This window comes from Acipenser ruthenus, chromosome 9, assembly GCF_902713425.1.
Source record: "Acipenser ruthenus chromosome 9, fAciRut3.2 maternal haplotype, whole genome shotgun sequence".
Lineage (NCBI taxonomy): Eukaryota > Metazoa > Chordata > Actinopteri > Acipenseriformes > Acipenseridae > Acipenser > Acipenser ruthenus.
Window position 1 is genome coordinate 14098304 of NC_081197.1, and position 24080 is coordinate 14122383.

At 37.4% G+C, this 24080-nt stretch overlaps 2 protein-coding genes across 4 annotated transcripts; both read left to right on the top strand.

Moving 5' to 3' along the window:
• Window positions 1-4391: 4391 nt before the first annotated feature.
• Window positions 4392-23374, top strand: LOC117406166 (testis-expressed protein 26-like). 3 transcript variants are annotated; one of them, XM_034010064.3, is made up of 7 exons: window positions 4392-5092; window positions 18652-18736; window positions 19758-19920; window positions 20410-20557; window positions 21417-21584; window positions 22467-22628; window positions 22881-23374. In XM_034010064.3, the coding sequence occupies exons 1-7, from the start codon at window positions 5080-5082 to the stop codon at window positions 23003-23005; spliced, it is 864 nt and encodes a 287-aa protein (XP_033865955.1). In that variant the 5' UTR covers window positions 4392-5079; the 3' UTR covers window positions 23006-23374. The 3 variants fall into 3 exon arrangements, with proteins under 3 accessions (XP_033865955.1, XP_033865953.1, XP_033865954.1); XM_034010062.3 differs by lacking the exon at window positions 4392-5092 and adding an exon at window positions 15292-15543; XM_034010063.3 differs by lacking the exon at window positions 4392-5092 and adding an exon at window positions 15550-15796.
• LOC117406165 (mesenteric estrogen-dependent adipogenesis protein-like) lies at window positions 5457-13102 on the top strand. Its single transcript, XM_034010060.3, has 5 exons — window positions 5457-6415; window positions 10062-10174; window positions 11278-11390; window positions 11842-12127; window positions 12650-13102. Exons 1-5 carry the CDS (start codon window positions 6144-6146, stop codon window positions 12754-12756), a joined length of 891 nt encoding a protein of 296 aa, XP_033865951.1. The 5' UTR covers window positions 5457-6143; the 3' UTR covers window positions 12757-13102.
• Window positions 23375-24080: the final 706 nt, after the last annotated feature.

Sequence of the window (24080 nt, forward strand, 5' to 3'; positions counted from 1 at the left end):
AAAACAATAGCTAAAAAACTAAATATACCACTTACCACTATTAAGGCAATAATTAAGTAGTTCAAAACCACTGGAACAGTGGTAAAGTTGCCTGGTAGAGGGAGCAAGTGTATCTTGCCCCCACGCCCAGTGAGGTAGATGGTTCAGGAGGCAAAGGGAAAACCAAGGGCCACAGTTGGAGAATTACAGAACTTGGTTGCATCTTGGGGTCACCAAGTCTCCAAATCTACAATTAGACGCCACCTCCATGCCAATAGGCTATTTGAAAGAGTTGCCAGAAAAAAAGTCTTTATTGAGAGCAACCAACAAACGTAAGAGCCTGGAGTTTGCTAAACGGCATTGGCACTTCGATTGGAACCTGGTGCTATGGTCAGATGAGACGAAAATTTGAGAAATGTGTAATTTTGGTTGATTCCATTGAATCATTAATAAAGTCAAATATATTCCACATGTTGGAAAATTACAATATAGCTCAGTACTGGTATTATTTATTTTATACAGTCTTTTTTGCTCATCTTTATCAAGGGTGCCAATAATTTTGGAGGTGACTGTATATATATATATATATATATATATATATATATATATGTGTGTGTGTGTGTGTGTGTGTGTGTGTGTGTGTGTGTCCTGCACATAGTAGGGCTGAGTTACTTCCATAAAGTATGTGTTTTACTCTTTTTTTAAAACTACATTTTAAGGCCAATAAAACACAGTCTGACTTAGGAAAATAGGGTCTGATGAACCTAGATCTAGTCTGTACTTCCACCCCTAGCTGCGTGACTATCATAAATACAAAAATGCATTTAAAGTTTGCATTTGCGGCATGGTTTAGGGGTGCAGCTGTTTGTTACACTGTAACCTGACGTCAGTGCTGACATTCAGTATAGTGCTTATCTAGGATCTTCATTTTCCAGCCTTACAGGTTTAGCTTTTTTTTTCTGCTAGTTGCACCACATTCTCCGAGTTTGAACTGTTTGTCCCCATCTAATTGTTGTTTTGAAAGAAAATAATTACATTTCCTGGAAAAAGAAAAGGTGTGTCAGGGAGGACTTTACAGGAAAACAAAACCAGTTCGTACAGTAGCTTCTAAAAATGTCCAACAAGTATTGGGTAACACTTTAAGTGTCTGTAATCACAATGTAACTAACACATGATTTCCTACTGATTTCAAATGAAATTCCTATTGAATTCAGAAGTCACAAGCATGAGTTCATGACACACTGTTCATGACTTCATAACATTTCCCTTAATACACATGAAACAATCATGAACAGACACTTATTGAAAGTGTTACCAAGTATTGGCACTCCCTATATTCAAATATTCTCCTATTACCTGTTAGAGAGTAGTGACAGTGTGGCAAATGTATTGTAAAGCAGGCTGAGGTAGACAGTGAATGGATAGTAAAACACAGCACTGTAAAAGCATGGGAAAGTGTTTAAATGACTGTTCTGACTTACAAAGAGAAACATTTAGAAGGGACAACAGCCAGTATTAAGGGCAAAACGGCTTTTATGTCAATGTCAAAAGAGTCTTGTGTCTGGGGCTGAATTGATTACACACATGTAAAATGTATGGTGTTCCCTAACACAATTCTGCGGATACAAATACTAAACTGCGTATTCCTGGTACATTCTTCGTTTTTGTGAATCTCTAGAGCAGTCTTACATCAATGATCTGGTCTTGCTGTCAGAAAAGCAGCGCACATTTACTACTCTTTAAAAACATGTTGTAGCATGCTCTTTTATTTCAAAGTCACTGGGCTGATAACATTTTTAGATATACTGTACATATTTATTTATTGCTAAAAATGTTTATTGCACTACTATCCTGAGCACCATATCTGAGGAAATGGCATTTGAAAGCCCCACTTTATTAATTTTAATTTAATTTAGAAAACGATTGATTCTTATTGATTCATTTCCAAAGCTGTATTCTAAGATGGTGGCAGTGGAGGTCACACAAATCCTACAATCAGTTTACAGACAGGTAGGCTTAGTGCACGTGTAACAGGGCAGTAGGCATTGCATACCTTCTATGTCATGAGCTTAATGCCTTCTGTATAACAGAAACCTGGTTGGGCAAAAATTATATCTCATCCTTAAATATATCTCAACACCGACGTTAAGGGGCATACTTTAGACGTAGTCATTACATTAAGTCTATCTCTCAGTAAGCTTTCTCTCATTCCACTTACTGGTTTCTTTTGAAATAGCTTCATTTCTTCCAGCTGTTGCATCTCAGACTGTTGTATTTAGACCTTGTCGCCTTTTAAATCCTGTTAAGTTAACTAGCTGGGCTGCTGATTCGGTGCTAAACAATGGACCGTCATCATCAGTTGATGAGGCAGTTGTTTCATATAATTCTACTCTTTCTAGTATTATTGATGGGGTAGCACCACCCCACACCCATACCATCCATTTGAAACGCTTTCCCCGAAAAGCCCCCAAGGATTTTAATATTAAAAGTTGCAGCTTGGAACAGAAATGGAGGACATCTGTGGATGGAAATTAGGCATATAAAATAAAAATAAAAATAATAATAAAAACCTTGAAGAAACCAATACTAAATCTTTTAATAATACTGGTATCCTAAAATACACTCACTGTGGAATATCTATCTTTTGTAATGTCATTTAAATGTCTGAAAAGGTGCAGCTCCTGATTGCCTCACAAACAACAATTCAAACCGGTTTGAAGCAGACATTAGAGCCGCATGCGTGAGCCTTGGTGAATCAAAAACAAACTGGTTTTGCGGAAACTGTAACAACAAACACACCGTGAACTATCTATTGCCCCAAAGCAATAGTGTTGAGAAGATCCGAATAAATTGGCCTGAAGTGCACATGGTGGGAAAAGGAGAAAGTAGTCTGATAACTGTATTGAAGAAACACACTGCTGTTTTAGAAGGTGAATTGGGAAGCATGAAAGGAATCACTGTTAAACTGACCATCAAACCTGGCAGTAACCCAAAATGTCTGAAGGCCAGAACCATACCATACACTATCAGGCCCGAAAGTTGAAGCTGATCTGGAGCGCATAGTCAAGACTGTAGTCCTGGTACCAGTTACCCATAGTGATTGGGCAATGCCTACCGTCCCAGTTCTGAAGAAAGACGGCTCCATTGGGATCTGTGGGGATTTTAAGATTACTATTAACCTGGTGCTGTGTGCAGAACAGTACCCACTTCCTCATATTGATGACCTTTTTGCTAGCTGGCGGGCAGAAATTCAGCATGATCATTCTGAGTCAGGCATATTTACAAATGCAGGTTGATGATAAGTCACAAGAATTGCTGACCATTGTGACACACAAAGGACTTTACCGATATTGTTGCCTACCCATCTTCATTTATGCACATCTGTGGGCCTACCTCGCTACTGAAGAGAACAACCCTTGATAGCCAATGGAGTCATCTTCTGGGTGTGCTGGGTGAAGCGCCACAGGCATCGAAGCGCTGAGACGATGAGTCCTCGATGAGCTGAGGGTGTCAAAGCACAGAGGCACAGAAGCTATGGAGCACAGGGGCACCGATGGTACAATGCGCAGAGTTCAAAAAGCTTCGAGAGCGTTGAAGTGCCGAGGTGTGGAGTCCTCGAGGCACCAAGGGCGTCGAAGCATCGTGGTACCGAGGCTCAGGGCCAGCGTGACACCGAAGGCACCGCTACACAGGCTTGAAAAGCCTCAAGGCTGTAGCTCTCGAGGTACCGAGGATGCCAAAGCACCGAGGCACTGAGGTTGTGGAGCGTCGGGGCACCGAGGTCACTGAGGGTGCCGAAGAGCGAAGCTCGAAAGGCCTCGAGGCATTGAAGCGCTGAGGTGTGTAGCTCTCAAGGCACCGAGGATGCTGAAGCATCAAGGTACCCAGGCTCTGGGGCAGCGTGGCACCAAGGGTGCTGCTGCACAGGGCTTGAAAGGCCTCGAGGCATCAAAGTGCAGAGGTGTGTAGCTGCCGAAGCACCAAGGTACAGAGGCTATGGAGCACCGATGCTGGTAAGCGCTTGAACATCAAGAGTGCCGATGCACCAAGGTATTGAGGCTTTAGTGCACCGAAGCACTGAGCACCAAGTACCGAGGGCAAAGCACCAAGGTACCGGGCTGCATGCCTGTGTCTGGGCTGCTTGCAGTCACACAACCAGGAACAGCACGTAGCTTGCAACGGCGTGGAACATAGTTTGCAGACAGTTGCAGTGCAGTCACACAACCAGTGCAGCGCGAACTTTGCAGTGGAGTGGAGCATCCAAGATGGCGTCCGGACCGCGTGGCGCCCTCAACTGGTGAGGCACGTATTATTATTTATTTATTTCTTAGCAGACGCCCTTATCCAGGGCGACTTACAATCGTAAGCAAATACATTTCAAGTGTTACAATACAGGTAATACAATAACAGCAAGAAATATAATAACTTTTGTTCAAGCAAAGTATAAGTGTGACAAACCACAATTCAATAATACAGCAGATAATAGTGATAGTTACATCAGGGTATGATTAAATAGTGATAGTTACATCAGGATATGATTAAATACAAAGTACTGCAGGTTAAACACTTGGCAGATTACAGTATTCTGAAGTACAGGATTAAATGCAGTAAAATAGGGGCAGATAAGAGCAAAATAAGCACATTTACATGAAGGGTGATAGTGTCCCAGGATACAAACAGAGGAGTTCTACAGGTGCTCTTTGAAGAGGTGAGTCTTAAGGAGGCGCTGGAATGTGGTCAGGGACTGGGCAGTCCTGACACCTGTAGGAAGGTCATTCCACCACTGCGGAGCAAGGGTGGAGAAGGAGCGGGCTCTGGAGGCAGGGGAGCGTAGCGGAGGTAGAGCTAGTCTTCTAGTGCAGGCGGAGCGGAGAGGTCGAGTGGGGGTGTAGGGAGAGATGAGGGTCTGGAGGTAGCTGGGTGCAGTCTGGTCAAGGCATCTGTAGGCTAGTACAAGATTCTTGAACTGGATGCGAGCGGTGATCGAGATCCAGTGGAGCGAGCGGAGTAGTGGAGTAGCGTGGGCGAAGCGAGGCAGAGAGAACACCAGGCGGGCAGCAGAGTTCTGGATGAGCTGGAGCGGACGGGTGGTTAATCTGCATGAAATTCAAAGGTATTGACAGAGAGTGAGGTGAGATCGGAGGGGACAGAAAAGAGTAAGGAGGGAGAGAGGAGAAGACCCGTCCCACCTCCCCGTCCAGTGAGACGCGGGGTATGGGACAAGACGTAGACAGAGGACAGGGCAGCAGGAGTAACAGTGTTATCAGGGGACAGCCAGGTTTCAGTGAGAGCAAGGAAATCGAGCGAATCCTGCAGCGGGGTAGTGCAGTCACAACCCTGGAGAAATGAGACAGGCAGAAGAAAAAAAAAAGAAAACACACCTGTTCCTGTTTTTTTTTTATTTATTTTTTTATTACACACAAGCACACCACTTTATCGGTGAGTGGTGATGTGCGCGGTCTGCTCAACACTAAAGCCAAGGCTTTATTTTTAAACTGCAATGCAGTAGAAGAGTCGACAGCAAGCTGGGTTGTTGCCTTTTTTTATACTGACACAGTAAAATCAATAGTAATCTGTGGCCTGTAGCGGCGCTAAGATGCACACACCGAGTGGGCGTTTTGAGGTCGCCCAGAGCCATCGAGCCAACATCGGCAGCAGAGCGAGGCTGGTTGTGTTCTCTGTTCTCTCTCATTTTTTACAGTTGCAGAAAGCTATAAAGCAGTTGCGTATCGTTAGCTCAGCTTTCAGTTGCCGAGTTTCTGATTCCTGGTCTACAAAACACATTGACTAAAAAACTAATAGGGTAAATGTATTAAATGTTAACAATTAAATGTATTGTTTGTTTTTATTTATTTAAGCGGTTATTAGAAAAATATGGTATATGTACGTATTAGTATCACTCTGTTTATTGATATGATGGTGTTCCAGGGGAGTGTTTAAGACGTACGTATTTAAAATTCCAAAGGTTAAAAAAGGCGTGTGTAAAGCACAACTGTTCCGCGCTCATTATTTTATGAATCTTGTTCAGTGAGAAATTGTATGAAGAACTGGCCAGCCTCCAACATAAATATGTGAACAGTTCAAGTATAAAGAGGAGCGTTTGAAAACATTCTCGTCTCTTGAGCACTAAAACATCATCTTGCAGTTTGATACTGTTTTTGAAGATGTCTTTAAAAGGCAATAGAAGCCAAGTATCACGGACGGTATCTACTGGTATCGTCTCCATTTCGTCTGGAGAATTGTATACCTTGACAACCTGTAACTGCGAGATCGCAGTGTTGCCTGTGGAGCTTCTATTCGAGCTGCAGAGCCCATATTTCCAGAAAAACGACAACACCATCACAGTTCATAACCATGAAGGGGGTTACAGTGTTTTCTGTGATGGAAAAGTGGAGGCATGGAGAGAAACGTATATCATCAAGAACTACATCGAGAGGTAAGAAATATGCCAGTCCTTCTTTTTTTTAGGCTATAGTTCAGGATTTATGGAAATATGTTAGCAGGGCCATAGACAACCATACAAGTAAATCACAGATGCACATCCCCCCACCGTTATGCATATATGGTTATATTCATATAACGAGGAAATGAAATGCATATATCAAAGCAGCGTCTAAAGAGCCTAAATAAGTAGTTATTAGTATGATTTTAACCGAGGCCCGTGCCTCTGGCAACGACCTTGGTTATATTAGATTACTCCAAACCTCACCCAGACACTTCTTTCTGCTGCTCTTAGAAAACGTTCTGACACTTTCTTATTACTCTCTTGTTTGTTGTATAAATTCTATACCGAAAACAAGACACTGCTACAAGATATTAAATATATAGACATTCTAGTTTATTTATTTATTTTGTCAACACGAGGTAAGGAAAACAGTGGGTTTTAGTTTTAAACATATCAAACTTTATGTATTACATGCTATTTATAAATTGAATTTAAACTTTTCTGCAAACTATTGTAGGTTAGAATATATATATATATATATATATATATATATATATATATATATATATATATATAATATATAAAGAGAGAGATAGAGAGGTATTATTGAATTATTTTTCAGCAAGCCATTTTTTTTTTTTTTTTTTTTTTAAGATTTGTGTAGGTATGAATTAGCTCAACAGTTTGTCTACATGTGTTAACATTATATAGTTGGATGACAGCCACGTTTTAGTCATTCATTGGGTGTGTTTTCTGACAGCCCACAAATAATAATGACCTATCACAAAGGTCTAAACTGTAAAATCCCAGTTCACTGAACTTGTTAACTGTGACTCACTCACTCAGGCACACCCTTGGTTATCTCAGACATTTAAAAATGTGGTAACAGACACAAATGCTTTTGATACTCTTGTTTCAAAGACAAGAATGTAGATATATAATAATCATGTTAATAGCAGCTGTTATTTCTAGAAAAGGGCTGGTACCTTTTGGTGGCTTTTGAAGATGCATGTGCCTCTGGTGCAATGTCAATTCAAAAGTCATCTGCATTATACACCAAAGAAAATGTTTATCTTTTGACACAGTTCGATGTGTATTTATTGTGCAATATTCACCCAGTTCTAAAAATTATTATTATTTGTTTATTTAGCAGACGCCTTTATCCAAGGCGACTTACAGAGACTAGGGTGTGTGAACTATGCATCAGCTACAGAGTCACTTACAATTACGTCTCACCCAAAAGACGGAGCACAAGGAGGTTAAGTGACTTGCTCAGGGTCACACAATGAATCAGTGGCTGAGGTGGGATTTGAACCGGGGACCTCCTGGTTACAAGTCCTTTTCTTTAACCACTGGACCACACAGCCTCCTAAAAATAAATAAATAAATAACTGTACAGGGCTCATCGACCTGTTACAGGTACATATTACCAGAACACACTGTGTGGTAACACCATTGTCTATTTGTATAGTGTAAGAAGAAAATCTGAAAATATGAATGGTACGTCTAGTAATCTTAACTATCAGTTTTAAATGTTGGAAAGGGCGTCACTCTTTCAAACTTATTTTATAACATGTTTGTGAACAGTATACTGTATTTTTTTTTTTTAAATAAGAAAACATTTAGGTTTTTGAATATAACATTACCAAGTCAATACATTGATCATATATAAACGAACACATCATGGTTTAGTAGACTTTTATGTAGCTTGAGACCGTAGCAGACCTATTACCTATTACAAAGGGTGAAAATAAAAAAATGCAAACATGAAAATATGAAGAAAAACACTGAAACATAAGGCACTTCATTTAGAATGGAGTTCATTCTTGAATGCGTAACGACACACACGCAGTCTGGAAAGATGCGTGTTAGATCCCTGTTTCACATTGCTAGTTTGCCAACCTATCCAGGAAATCACAAGGAGGAATGCAAACTGGCAAGCCAACCATCTCACTTTAGACGCCAGCTGACCTTTGGAAGAGCATTTTGCTTGAGAGCTCTCTCACTGGTGCCTCTTAACTGGCAGAGGTGAACTCTCATGAAGGTAGTCCAGTAATTGGTCATATCCAAATTGGCGTTAGGTGTTTTTTAAGTGTTTTTGGAAACAAAAACAAAGTATCCACATGGTTAGTGAAGAAGTGAAATACCGTTTTTTTTTTTTTTAAGTACTTTATACAATGCATTGTGTAACAAGCAAATTCAATTCGAAAGAGATGAAAAGACTGACAAAACTTTACAATGTTTGGCATTTATACCTTTGTAAGCAATTGTTGACTCCACTCCCATTTGGAGTTTCCACTCATCTTGTCTTTCAGTTCCCCTCCCCCGTCTCACACTATCTCTGCTAATCTGCCTTTTGGCGTTTAGCTCAGACACCTATCTGTGACTTTGAGTCGTGTTAGGTTATGCAAAACTGCACGTAGCTGGTTTTGCCGATGGGAAATGAAAGAACTCAAAACTTACACAATACTGTATAGAAACTTAATATAAAAGCATTTTAAAGCAACAGAATTAGTAAAACTTATAATTAATAACATAACTAATACCTCATGCAGAAAGCCATCACTACAACTGCACCCCAGCAATCTCCCTGGCTACACAGTTTTGTTTAGAGATACATTATTCCAGTTTATTAGAAAGATTAATTTGTTGCTGTCCCAGCTTTTGTGCATTGACTATTTTGATATAGTGGGATATGTGAAGAAGGCTGGTAAATACATACTGATTCATTTGACAAGAAGTCAATGAGGGAAGCAGTATGGAGTAGTGGTTAGGGCTCTGGGCTTTTGACTGGAGGGTCGTGGGTTTAATCCCAGGTGGGGTACACTAGGCACTTTACCTAGATTGCTCCAGTAAAAATCCGACTGTATAAATGGGTATGTAAAAAATTAAATATGATATAATTGTAACAATTGTAAGTCGCCCTGTATAAGGCCGTCTGCTAAGAAATTAATCATAATAATAATGAAAACATACTCGTTGGCTCTTAATTTAATATTCATGTTTGTAAAAATAAATGTAAATACTGTCATATAGACTACTTGCGTTTGATGTATACCTTTTTATCAGTATATAAAACAAGCAGCATGTGGGGGAAAAAAAAGTTTTTTGCTTCACAATGAACTTCTCAACAAAGTTTTCATATGACTTTCAAAAGCACCTGTTTAGTTTGAATGACTGTGTGAAAAAGACTCATCTTAATTTATTTGACTTAGCCTAACTGGAACAGCAACATTGTTTTGTATAAAAATTCTAAACAGTGTAATCCCACCAGTGGTGCAAAGTGCTCTCTTATGTTTGTTTTGTTTCCTCTGATTTTGTTATTACATTTTTGGTGGGCAAATAAGGCAGGCTGGACTTGCTGTTCTTGAACACAACCTAAAAACATATTGTAAACCAGTTTTAAGAAAGCTGCATCAAATTGGAAATTGGAACTCAGACAGAAACATTTAAATACATCCTCCCATATTTTAATATTAATTAGGTCCTTTGAATTGCGAAGGAGAATTTCTCTTCCTAAACGAAAACTACACGTAAACCCAAATTGCTGAAAGGTACTACTAAAATAGGGTGCCAAAAAGGTGAGATTTATTTTAGTTACATGTAAACCAAGCCACTGTAATTTGTTTTCCTACAGGTCAAATAAGCTGAACGGCCACGCGGATTATAAGGACTACAGAGAAACCTTGTTGACTAAACCTATTGTACTCTTCACCAAAGCAAGGAAGACGAATCAAGAGTCCCCAAGAGGTGAATTTTAAGTGTAAATACAAGATGTAGAATTCAGAATAACTAATTTGTTCATAATAATCCGTCAGTAAAAGAGTGATAAGAAAGTAAACTTGATTTGATTTAGTGATAAAACAAAGTGGATTTTTTAGAACTGGGGTTGTGTCAATCACCATGGCTATCCTGGGATTATCCTAAAAGTAGTGACCAATCAGGTGGATTCCCTAGGGCTGTAAAATGCTGTAAAAGTCCTGCTGTGGCTTAACCCATCTGCGGGAATCTTTTAAAGCCCATTTGTACTCCTTCAACTACTCTTTCCCTTCATCTTTTTTTTTTTTTTTTTAACTGTTTTTAGTGGATTTTAGTTTTTCAAAGCACAACTGAACCTGAAACGTTAAATGCATTTGAAGTGGAGTATATTAGCATTTTCCATGTTACCAGTATATAATTATAACATAATTTCATTGGAGTCGGCATTGCAAGTACTTGAAACTTGAGAAAAACCCATTTGAGGATTCTGACCCCTGCTGATGAGATGAGGTTTCAAGCAGTGGAACGGCTCATGCAGTGGTTCAGACACTCACTTGCAGTGTGTGTGGTTGCTGATTGCCTCTGCTCTGTTACACATTTAAGTGGCACATTACTGATGATATAATGACACTGGCATTCAAAACAATTTATGGATTAAGTATTACAGCCTATTGTGCTTTTGCTGAAGTATACTATATATAGATTATGAAATAGAATATAAATAATTAATAAAATATATGACCATATCCAATATTGGCCAAATTTTGTATTTGTATTAAACTATTAGCTTTTACTGAGAACAATTTAACCTGAATTTTTATATATATATATATATATATATATATATATATATATATATATATATATATATATATATATATATATATATGCTTTTTAGTGTTATATTTGTTATGGTGGCAGATCAATTTTTACTTACAGTATCACTGCATAGGGGCTAAGTACTGTGAAGAAAATAAAAAAAATATTTGAATAGAAATACATTGTAAAGAAAAATAAGGGACAACAAAAGTGACTATATAATTTTATTTTACATTTTTGACATAGTAATAATAAATGTTACATTTATATTTTAGACAAAGCATTTGCAGTCATTGTAAACACACGTCACCCCAACATACGAGCTGAGATTGAGAAGGGTATGAACAATGCCATAACATCGGTTTGGGGAGAAAGTTACAGTCTTCAGGTAAGTCCTGGTTAAAAACACCAAAAAGCATATGCACTGCTGCCCTCTGGTGATGGGTATGAGAATTACAATATTGCTGTGTTGTTGTTTTTCTTGTTTTTTTTTTTCAGACTGTGTTGCTGTTTGTGTCTTGATTCATTTGAAACTGCGGTACAAACAGTTTATCATTCGTGCACAAGCTGGATATCTTTTTAAATGACATATCTATTTCATGTGCTAAGAAGTTGCAAACCTTACCATTGGTGTTATACAAAAGCAGTCATTTTTTGACAACCCATAATACTATACTGTACAAAGCACCTCCCTCACTGACAAATCATTGTCATGGCGTGAGTTCTACTTTTCTTTTTGAGCTTGCTTGTACGGATGCTGTGGGGATCTGGGTGGGAATGGCTTTAAGCACTCAATAAGCAAAAGCGGCTCACTTCAGGTGTATTTTATTTTTTTTCAGTTTGACTTCCAAAGGGTCATCAAGCAGTTCTTCTCAACTGTCAATTATGACACAGATGGAGAAGGCCTGACGATCTCCTTCGAGTTCAAAGTTGATGCTTTATTTGACATTTCATATTTGTTCGGGTTTAGCAAAAGGAAGGCTGAAGTAAATGGAAAGGTTTTGAATCTGTTTTCTGCCAATGAAGAGAAGAGGAAAAAAGTGAAAATGTTCCTGGACAAAATCAGTGAGCTTTACGTCAGACGAAGCAGTGTGCCAGATCGCAGGATGAGCCTTTTCTCAATGGGTATGCTACTATTTGCTCTTTTAAAAATAACATTGATCAGCAAGAACAATGAGGTAGAATCACCAAATGTGTCTCCTGACACATTTTGGAGAAGCTGCTAACATTAAGGTCCCGTTAGCAGAAAACATAGTAACATGCTACTGACGAATACATTACCCAACACATCACATCAATTCCCGTATGTTAAATGCATATTTAAACAAAGACATTGGGTAGCACTTTAGATTATGAGGTATATATAACAATGTAATAACATGTTAATAACTGGATAACTACCAAGGTTTTCTGCTATTATGGTAACTGCTTGTGGAATAAGTGTGTAACTGCAATGAACTCTGCCATGGTGTTACTATGGACGTACCTTGTAATCTAAAGCACTACCAGACATTTTATTAGAATCAGGGATTCTGAGAATGACAACTGCAGTTTTCCAGTAAGTGTGAAACAGTATTATCTGCGGGTAAAAAAAAAAAATTAGTTGATTGTGGTTCTTTTATGTCATTTTTTACGTTTGTTTTGCAGGATCAATAGATGAAGAGGTTTTCAATTCTGTGCCTCCTAACATGGGCCCGAGAATGTCATTGCTTGAATCTAGTCACCCTCCCATTGCAGAAGAATTAACAAGTTAAAGCTGAGAACACACCTACCTTGATTTTTTAAACTGAATCAACGGAAGAAGAAAGACTGGTTGATGGCAAAGATGTTGCTAATTTTGTATAAATGTCTGTAATGACTGTTTCTGAGAACGTCTGTTCAAAACACTGTATCAGTAAAATGTTGTGTTTTCCAGTAGCCACTGCAAATAGTATTTGTTTGGGTTAAACTTAAGGTGACTGCAAGTATAATATTTAATTTTTCTTAGTAAAACAAAAGGTGAAATGTTAAATAAGGTGATGGCAGTAAACAATCCTAGAATTATTTTATCTCTTTGCTGAAATATGTATTTTTATTGCAATAAATGTAAAATTTCCACTATTTTAATTTTTTATTATTATTTTGTGACTGTGTCCAGAACAGTAAAACAATGAATGCTAACATGAACCACTACTAAAATAACTTCTACATTTCGATTACAAGTTTCTATACGTCTTCAGTAGTGAAGGGAGAGTTGGTAAGTATTCCTCTACCATTGTGTAATCACGGATGGCTTGGCGAGTGATGTCACAGACCAGGAAGTATATACAACATAATTACTGCAGGGTGAGTCACTCGTATTTATTTTCAAACAAATAAAATATTTTATTTCAAACAAATAAAATATTTAAACCGAAACAAAACACTAAACACAAAACAAAACGGCATGATGGCCAAAATAAATACCCTAATACAACAAGTACCGTGCAGTACATTTAGCAAATGTTTGTCTTTATACTTCGGTCTCTCTGTCTCTCCTTCTCCAAACAACCCTTTCTCCCGTCAGTCATAACAACTGGTATGTATATAGTGGTCGAGAGATTAACTGTTTGTCAATGACCCCGTTTATCCCTCGACCACATTCTGCTCAGGTTTTTCTAATGAGCACGGTCGACAGCCAATTCGTCACTAAACTACTAGCTGACGACCACGCATTCTCATGGAATGTATTTGCATGTATTTAGACGAGAGGCAAACATTGTCCCTGCCAAACTACATTTAACTAATAAAAATAACAATTCAAATACATTTAATAATAATAATAATAATAATAATAATAATAATAATAATAATAATAATAATAATAATAATAAACACATACGCATCACAAAGTCCCATTTGTTTTAGCTAGTCTCTTGAATTTTTAACTTGGTTGTTTATTGTGCAATGTCTTGCTTACCATACAGTATAACGGTTTTACTGTGTTAGCCTTTCCTCTATAACATTAATGGCAGACATTTGTTTTTAGCTGTATGATAAACACCACCAAAAAACAAAAATATTCCTGTTAAGTGTCAAAGGATCGTGTTAAAACACTGACAAAACAATACAACTACACACACAACTTTATGGTACCTTGATCACATATATGTATTTTTTGTTATATAGGGCGGTAGTGTGGAGTAGTGGTTAGGGCTCTGGACTCTTGACCGGAGGGTCGTGAGCAAGGTACTTTACCTAGATTGCTCCAGTAAAAACCCAACTGTATAAATGGGTAATTGTATGTAAAAATAATGTGATATCTTGTAACAATTGTAAGTCGCCCTGGATAAGGGCGTCTGCTAATAAATAAATAATAATAATAATATGTTGTATTGTCTCTTTAAATACACATAATTATAGATAATATAATTATATTATGCTATTATTTATTCTCCACTTTTTTTTAATTTTAATGATTTGCAAGAGAAAATATCTAAAAAACTCAAACTCACATAACAAACATACTGTAACAAAAGTGTTTACTAGATATTGCTGTTTTTTTTTTTTTTTTTTTTTAACCCCCTGTATTTTTAAGAGCCATTATTAAAGCAACTAAGTTACTGTAAAATATAATCGTTAGGCTTTTAGTAGTGTGTGTGTGTGTGTGTGTGTGTGTGTGTGTGTGTGTGTGTGTATGTATTAGTGAGAAAGTGTAGTCCTGGGGAGCAAAGGACTACACCTCCCAGAAGGTCACAGGCTGAAAAGCCTTAATTTCTTTAATTGTTTAATTATATTTGTTATTGTTTAATTACATGTGTTAATTGTGTTATTAGTAATTATGCCCTGCACCTGGCTATCATTGTAAATTAGAGCCAGGTGCAGGGTATTTAAAGAAAGCAGCCTGTTCTGGGGTTGCTGTGTGTGAAGAAGCCCGCTTGATAGTGTGTTCAAGCGTATTGAAAGACAAAGATACTGTGTTAAGCCTCTTTGAGTTATTTGTTTTTGTTTGATTTTTTTTAGACAGGTAAACAGCTTAGCTGTCCTGTTTGTTAGTTAGGTTCCTGTTTCTGTGTTTTAGTTAGTGCTCAATAAAAGAGAGAGGTGTTTGTTTTCGCTATTTCTTTTGTAAATATTAAATTTGCACGGAAGTGCTGAAACTCAATTTCTCTATATCCTGGGTCATATTTAAAAATAAAAGGAGTAACGAACGTCAGAGTGCAGCTCGATCACTATATATATATATATATATATAGATATATAGATATATAGATCTATATATCTATATATATATAGATAGATAGATAGATAGATAGATATGTGTGTGTATTTACTTAGCGAGGCGTTTCTCTTTCAACTGGGCTTGGATCAATTCAATCAGCAGACTTTCCTGGTGTTCTTTTTGTTGTCATGGTGCTTAGCAACCAGAACGCGTCTCCTGATCGAGATGCCTGCTTTTCATTGTGCTCTCGTTTTGTGTTTCTCTTCCTGTCACAAAAGCTTTCAAACACAACTGTTTTAGACATCAATATTTAGCTGAAGAATGGCTGTCAATTCACACGCGTGTGCAGGTTACAACTCAGGTGAGGTCACAGAGGCACCATTATTCGTCTCTAAACGTTGTTTAGAGAAGTTGCTACAACATGTTTTTTTTTTTAAATCAATTAAATGAATAGGCAGTGTTGTGAATAGCTAAGATATCTGAAACAGCGGTCCACGTCTGAAGCAGAACGGAAGGAATGTGAAAACTTGACAGATTCATTGCTTTATATAGAATAATTTAAAAAGAAAGGCCAGTTTAAAAACACAGACTTCAAACGCTAATGGATGAACTAGGTAGGTGAAAAAAAAAATGGCACCAAAGGCAAAGGACAACAAATCGTTTCAATGAAAAGATGACTTCATTTATAGTAATTTATTTTTATTGCAGTATCCTGATATGTAAATCAACGTTTCGGTATGTTTAACATACCTTTGTCTATGCATTGATATGTGTGTGTGTGTGTGTGTGTGTGTGTGTGTGTATATATATATAAAAAAATCAGAGATAGTCCATGGATTCACAGACAATACCTTGTTTCTTGGTACACTGAACCTGGAAGACCAAGGATTGGAACTCAACCTCAGAACTGTCTATGTAATGTTCAATACCTGTCCTGCAAAACTATTAACTTTGTTTATGGTATGTTTTGCCAAAAATGTAACACAATAAAATATGTAAGAGAGACGTTATAACTAATAGTTCAACACTTTACAAAAAATGAACATAACATGAATGACCTCTGATTTGCAGTTTTAGAAAAAATAAAATGAGATAATGTATAATACATTGGATAATAAATGGATAAATAGAATACCACAATGCCTGTATATATAGTCAGTGCTATAGTCAGTCAGTGCTGTCATTGGTTAAAAACTCATCATCGGAGCAAAAACAGATTTAACTATTTCCCTCACATTCTTACAGCAAGTTGATACGCCCTGCAAGTGATCCTGGTTTATTTACATGTCAAGTCAACACACTAAATAGCTCACTATGGCAGTGGCAGAGCACAGAGCACATACAACACAGTATAAATTACCAGCGTTTTTTTTCCTGCCATGTGCACTGTTTTTGTCAAGATTCTTAAACATAGGTAAAGTAAAAATAATGCACTTATGTTTTTTGTATGTGTATAACGTAACAAACATTTTTAAATATTTATATATATATATATATATCTTGTCCTTGCAAACACACCTGTGTGTTAAATTAAATGTTTGTTCAGTTTACAGACATTATGTTTTATATTGTAATTACTGATATCATAAAACACTGATGTCATTGGGAGGAACGTGATTTGCTTGAATGAAGCAGCACGCACTTTGAATCCAGCCAAATCAGAGGGCTTGGTTGTAGAGGCTGAAAGTCACATTTGCATTAGTCACAACTTTGAATATAGGAGAGCTTCTCTAAGTGAGCTTTTGGAAATGGTTTACATGCAATAATAAAAATAAGCCTCACCTTCTTGGCACTCTATTTTGGTAGTACCTTTCCAGAAATTTGGGTTTGCATGTAGTTTTCTTTTAGGAATAGAAATTCTTTCTAAATCTGACCTCTACTTTCCTTCTACTTCCTCTCCCACCTCTGACCTCTCTATCTCAGTATCCCTTAACTCTAACACTCTCCATCTCCTTCTGCTAAAAACCTAGGTGTTATTCTTGACCCCTCCCTCTCCTTCTCTCAACACATCTCTTCCCTGACACGCACTTGCCACTTCTTTCTTAGCAACATCTACTGAATCCGTCCTTTTCTCACTACTTATTCCACTCAACTCCTGGTCCAAGCTCTTGTCCTCTCCAGATTAGACTACTTTAACTCTCTCCTTGCTGGTCTCCCTGCTTTGGCTGTCCACCACCTTCAGCTCATTCGAAATTTGCTGCTCATCTCGTATTCTCCCAACCTCGCTACTCTAATGCTACCCCTCTGCTTAGCACCCTCCACTGGCTACCTATCTCTGTGTGCATTCAATTCAAAACCCTTGTTCTTGCCTACCGCTCTCTTCACCACAATGCCCACAAATACTTCCAATCCCTCATGTCTCCCTACACCCCCTCTTCGCTCCTCCTCTACTCCTCTACTGGCCAACTGGTCAAGCCTTCTGTCCCTCTCTGTCCTCAAGTGCCCATCCCTTCTCTTTCCCGACCCTCTCTGTTTTGGAACCAGCTACCGGAGAACCTCAGGACTGCTCCATCTCTCACTGCCTTCCACCACTTCCTTAAGACCCACCTGTTTAGACTGCACTTGTAGATTGTTTGACCTACCACTCCTACCATGCACTGGGCTTGCCTGACCTAAGCACCATGTCCTGGACCCTCACCTAATGCACTATCCTTGCACCACTGTTATGTCACTATAAATATAACTTGTAATCCTAACTTGTTGCTTGCTAGTTTCATATTGTATTTTAGTTGTCATATTGCACTTATCGTATACTACACTGTATTTAAATATTAAGCTTGCATTGTAACCCTGTACTACCCTGTAACTAACACCTGTAAGTTGCCTTGGATAAAGGCGTCTGCCAAATAAATAAATAAATAAATAAATAAATAAATAATAATACAGCCTTTAGTTATAGTAGAAAGTTGTTTGAGGTTACATCACAACAGGATCTTCACTCCTGAAGTCTTGTGAACATATGGTACACCCTTAGTTTTTGGTCAATTTGTACAGCTTTTTAGCGTGAGAAGACGATTTACCCACCCCTTAGTCATACCATGTTCTGGTCACGCACTTCCTATAATGTGAGGACTGTGTGTGATATGTATGTGCTACATCAGATTCTCACAACAATGGAGAGATCATTTTGAATTTTTAAACTGCATGTAAACCCTACTTTTAATTCTACTGTAATTCTTGATATGTATTTTTTGTATACCTGTAAGTCGCCCTGGGTAAGGGCGTCTGCTAAGAAATAAATAATAATAATGATGATAATGCCATTAAAGTCAAAAAGAGTACTTTTAATGATGTATTTGTTCAGCTGGAAACAATCAACTCTGGAGTCACAGTGGTCCCACTACCCGGTAGGGACATCACGCAAATAAATAAGTTCCTGCAAAGCAAAAAATTGCATTTACAGGTACAGTATATGTTAAAAATGTTTGGTTAATACAATTTATTTTCTATTTCCATGGGCCATTTATAGATAGCAAGAAGCACTGGGATCCTTATGAAACTACAAATATCCGTGAATATGTTTACAGACCAAATCCTGCAACAGAAGCTGTTCGGTAAGCCTAGAAGACTTATGGTATTGATAAGCAATGTACTGTATTTTTCAGATGTAATTCATTTCTTAAGGCTACCATATTTTAAAGAGTAAGTTGCTTTAAATGTCATTTTAATCATTTTTTATTCTAATAAACTTAACTGTTACACACTGCCAGCGTATGTTTAAAAATGCACTATGTACAGCATTAATATAGCATTTAGGTTTCAAGACCACATCACTTTAACACTTTGCATTAAATATTTTCTAAACAATGTTGTAAGGCAAGAGAAAGGCAGACAAAAATTGAGCACATCCTATCGAGTTAATTTATTTAACTTAAATAAATGACCAACAATGAATAACAAAATAAACTGTTCTGTATATATGAAACATATCTATTTAATAAAAAGGAAGCAATTTAGCCAGCCTTTAAAAACATGAGCAATATACTTTACAATTCGAAGAAACAAACACAAACAGTACTCTTATTATAATTTTAAAATATGTATTCAAATTTAAATGAATCAATCTATTGTCGTTCACCACGTCCTTTTAAACCAGGCTTAGTTTCTTTCAGGTCATCAATGTGGGAGGGTACACGTCCGATGATTGGCTAAAACAAGCAAAAGGGGAGGGGAGACATGCCACACTTGACTATTATATAGACAGTTTTACTCAGTGTTCCATGCAAGCCATCTGAAGAAATGGAAGAATGGAAATTGTTTGCAATTATGAGTGATTCTGTTGTTCCAGTATTAAGTTATTGTCTCATGTTGATTGCATGGTCACAGAAATAAGATGGTTCACATTTAATTTCTCCAGTTTCATTGTGTCAGTAGCTCTATGTGCTCACACATGTATAGCTATGCCTTGTTTAACATCCCACTCTGAAAAAGGAGATGTGGATATCGTAAATGCCTGATGAAAATGTTTTAAATTTAAAGATTATGTACAGTAAGATTATAAAACACTTTGGTACAAATGTATAAAACCTTTTTTTTTCCCCATAATGCATTGACTCTCTTTTTTTAAATTCGCAGCCCCATGTCTTCAAATGCATATACCTTCCCTTATGAACTGAGCGGCCCTGTTGGTGCTAACAGATACAGTGAGGACTTCTGTTGGCAGCCATATTCAAAACCTGAAATCATACGAAGCGGGTCCTCTATGGGAAGTAAGAGAGACAATCCTCAACCCCTACAGGTAATAATATTGTAGTTTTGTTTCAATCTATTATTTTCTGCTTGTACAGCAGATTATAAATGTTTCCCCTGGTTAATTTGCCCTTTAATTTGACAATTTTCTCATGCTTCTCCTATTGTTAAATGATACATTTACCATAGTTTACCATGGCTTGCTATGTTTTAAAAATAAATATATACCTTAACATATCTTTCCAGGATTTACAATGCTTACCTATGCTTTACAATGCTTTCAATATGCTTTTATAGCACTTTGCTAAAAGTTTACTGTTGTAAACCTATATACTTTGAATCACATTTTCTGAGAGAAATGTAAACATTTCTTACAATGGTGTAAAATCAAGAAACTGCTCAAAACATTTGTTTAACAATTAGAGTGTTATAAAATAGATTCAAGATAGGGCCCTACATGTACAGTATAGTGGTCCAGTATGGTACTATACAAAGGCGGTTCTGAAGCGAATGCATTTTCTGTTCCTTTCTTGTACAGGATTGGAGGGTGCTCAGAGGAGAGAAACAGAAATCGTTAGTTTGCAAGTCACCCTGGAATAAACCTGTTTCTGATGAAGAAATAAGAAAAGTGTTGTCGGGACAGTACCGCTCAACCTATAGGGAGGATTATTTGGGTTTACCTCCAGGTACTGAGAACTCTCAGCCTTCCCTCTTTTGTTTCAACAGAACATTCCATGCATTTGAAAGATTGTATGTTAATACCTGCTTAGTCCTGAGTTTCATACCGATCTCTCTCGCTCTCCCTCTGTATTACCGGTAATGTAACATAGGCTACATCAGCCTTTATAAAATGAAGTGGCAGACCTTTTATTTATCTGCCACTTTGGATGAGGTTTCCTTTTTCTTTGCTGTCAATACACTACTGTGCACTAGAGGGGCACCTGGGCTGATCTAGCCAACAGTGCATATGTGTGTGGATGGCAACTTGAAATGAAGAGCAGCTCCTTCACCCATTGTCAAAGCTCTTTAACACAGACTTATACACAAACATGAGAATAATAATAATAATAATAATAATAATAATAATAATAATAATAATAATAATAATTGCGACCACTCAGAATGACTGCAAACATCATAAAAAAAATTGTGGGAATAAAAATACAAGTTTTATTTGTAGGCTACTTACTCTTTATCATTTTACATATTTTTTTTTTTTTTTTTATAGATATGTCATCTACGTAAAGTATAAGGTTTCTTTTTGGAATCCACTACATATTTATACAGCTGATTCCTTTATTCCAACGTGGTATATCCCTTATACCAGTTTACCACAGCAGTTTACAATGCTTACCCTGCATTCACTATGCTTTATTATCCTTTGATATACTTTTATTATGGTAAACTTTTTAAGGTATTTTCATTATTTCACTTCAATTCACTTCAATGACTGAAGCGTCAATTTCAATACAGTACTGCATTCCGCAACTGCAAAACAGTTGATGGTTGTGCGTGCGTTGATGGTTGTGCGTTTCCACATCTCAGATTTTCAAGGAAAACAAGTGCCTCCTAACTGGAAGAAGGAAATCTCTCAATTGCCTTTGACTGAGTTTAGATACCGCTACCAACATCCAAAGCAGAGTCCTGAACTTAAGAGCTCCACCTCCCGCTATGGAAGTAATGCATCTCATCCTTTTCCAGCTAAAGGAGTGGGTAAGTTGTAACTATAGTTAAACTTGTCAGTTGCAATTGTAGAATTCAATGGAGTGGTTGGTTTGGACCTGTTTGAAGTACAGAAGGGTCACCTACCTGCACTAGTGCATAAGCCAGTTGCTAAAAGGACACTGCATTATTAATACCATTATTAACTTGCTATTAGTTTGTGAAAATTCTTAAAGGTGTTACTTTGCTTCAGATGTAACTTGAATTGATGTAATTACCTTTCTGTTGCTCCAGCATTTAATTTAAATATGTTTGCATTATCTGTGCTGTGAAATCTGTCGCATCCTGATTCCAAAAAAATCACACAATTCTGTGACATTTGAACTCTGGCTTCATAGATCATGTGGGACCAGAAGGTTTGGAAGTTCACAGCTTCACATGATTTCTTTGGAATCAGGAAATACTAAAATGGGAACGGTCAACTAGGATTCTCAGGATAACAGCAGGTAGATTCTGATAGGAAAAAAAATACTTCACTTTGATATTTCTGGAACAGAACATTGTTGCTATGCATACCTTAAATGTACACACTTTAGAGCCACAGTGCCTTTCTACAAATAGAGACACACATAGAAATGTGCCAGTATGGCTTCCAGCTCATTCTCCTTAGACTCTGTAGGCCTTTCAAACAAAGAAACATGCCTGTTTAGTTTAAGTAGACTAGCAGGCTTCAAGGTGATATCTTTAGGGAATCTAAACAAACTGGAAATCCTACACAGTCTAATTTCTGAAGTTATAAACTGTGCAGAATGCTAAACAATATAGAGATTTAGTAAACAAGGACTGTTTAGTACAAGAATGAACATGGTTATGGAGCACCATAGCTTTAAAAACATTTAAAAAATAGAACTTTGTTCATTTCTGATGTTTTAGTTCCAAGTGTGACCCTCGCTCACATCATTAATCAGGAGAGTAAGAAGCAGCTAACTACTTACCAGAGGATGTTTGGAAACAATAGCATGGGCATTTCAACAGCCCTGAACTCTATGCAGCCTAGAGAAATTCAAGAATTCCTTAAGACTGTTCCTGAGAAAGGTATGCACCTCTATAAGAAAAGCTTACTAGATTCATAATATAAACCTATATTTAAGCCATCACAGTAGATTAAATGTGTCATGTTAAAGCACTTGAATGCTATATGTCCCAGAACATACTTTATTTTTTACAATAACTACACCTCATTTTTGCAAATCCATAGTTTTGGCGTTCTAAAATAGTTCCATTTAGTTCCTGAATATATGCGAATAAATGTAGCATAACATTATTTTCTTTGCAATTTATTTGCAGACAGAGCAGTGTTGCAAAGATTTCTGAAAAACACTGCTGGCAGCCAAGCTAAGGATGTTTCAGGAGGGTCACCAGCCAAGCCAGCAAATCCAGTGTGGATGTCAGGGGTGCCCGGTCCTGTGTAGCCTGCGGTACCTGGAAAAAGAATTAAATCATGTCTGAAGTGTGATTTAAAAGAGCAGGATAAATAGGATTTTTGAGAGTGTGGAGTAAGACCTCTGCAATCAGTGCTGTAAAAAGTGTGATTTGCAATGCTCTTTTATTTTGTATGTCTACCTTGAATCGACAGATACTGTCTGTAAAAAAATGAAAATCAGTAAAACAAAACGGTTGATGAAATGGAAGATTTTAAATGAGCTGCATTTGAAGACAGTAAGGAAACAATCATAGAACTGTATATTAAGTTGCTGTTAGAATATGTTTTGTGAAAACAGTTATCCAGCTGATACCCAGCATGATAATTCTGATAGACTTGAGGGGGTCAGACAAATTCTGGAAGTGGGGGGTGGGGGGGGGGGGGGGGGATCCAACTTTTGATTTGAATTTGTATGTGTGCATTTACTTATTCTGCTTTCAACAAATGTTTGTGGCTTGGATCATTTGTCTTCCTATACTGGGTATGGTAAAGTGACAAGAATGAAATGAGTTGATAACAAATACTGAGCAATTTGTATTAAAATAAAAGGACTGTAAAGCATAACAGAATATGAAAGTATAATCTTGTGTTTGAAAATGATAATTTTGATACAGAAGTGTGCAAAGGAGAACCTGTGTCATATCAGTCATATTCAAGCCCACCCTAACCGGTGGATAGAACACAGAACACGGCCATGTTATAGCTAATTTCTACAGCACTCCGAACCTCATTCCAAACGTAATTGTATGCCTTCTAAATGCACAGGCACCTGCATCAACATACACACAGTACTGTAAACCCCATTTCATTTTGCTCCAGTATAATACTGGGGCTACTGTCAGTTCCAACTGCAGTCTACAATCTAATCTGCAACCTGACATTGCATAAGCTTGTATCACATTTCATACTGTATAATTGCAAGTGACAAATTCACCTACCTATAATATTTTTCCGATGATAATAATTGCTAGCAAGCATTGCTTTGCTATAATTTACACAAATTGCCTCTGAATCGCCTACTGTAAAATACTGAGCAAGCTTGTTCACTGAAGCAGCAGCAATCT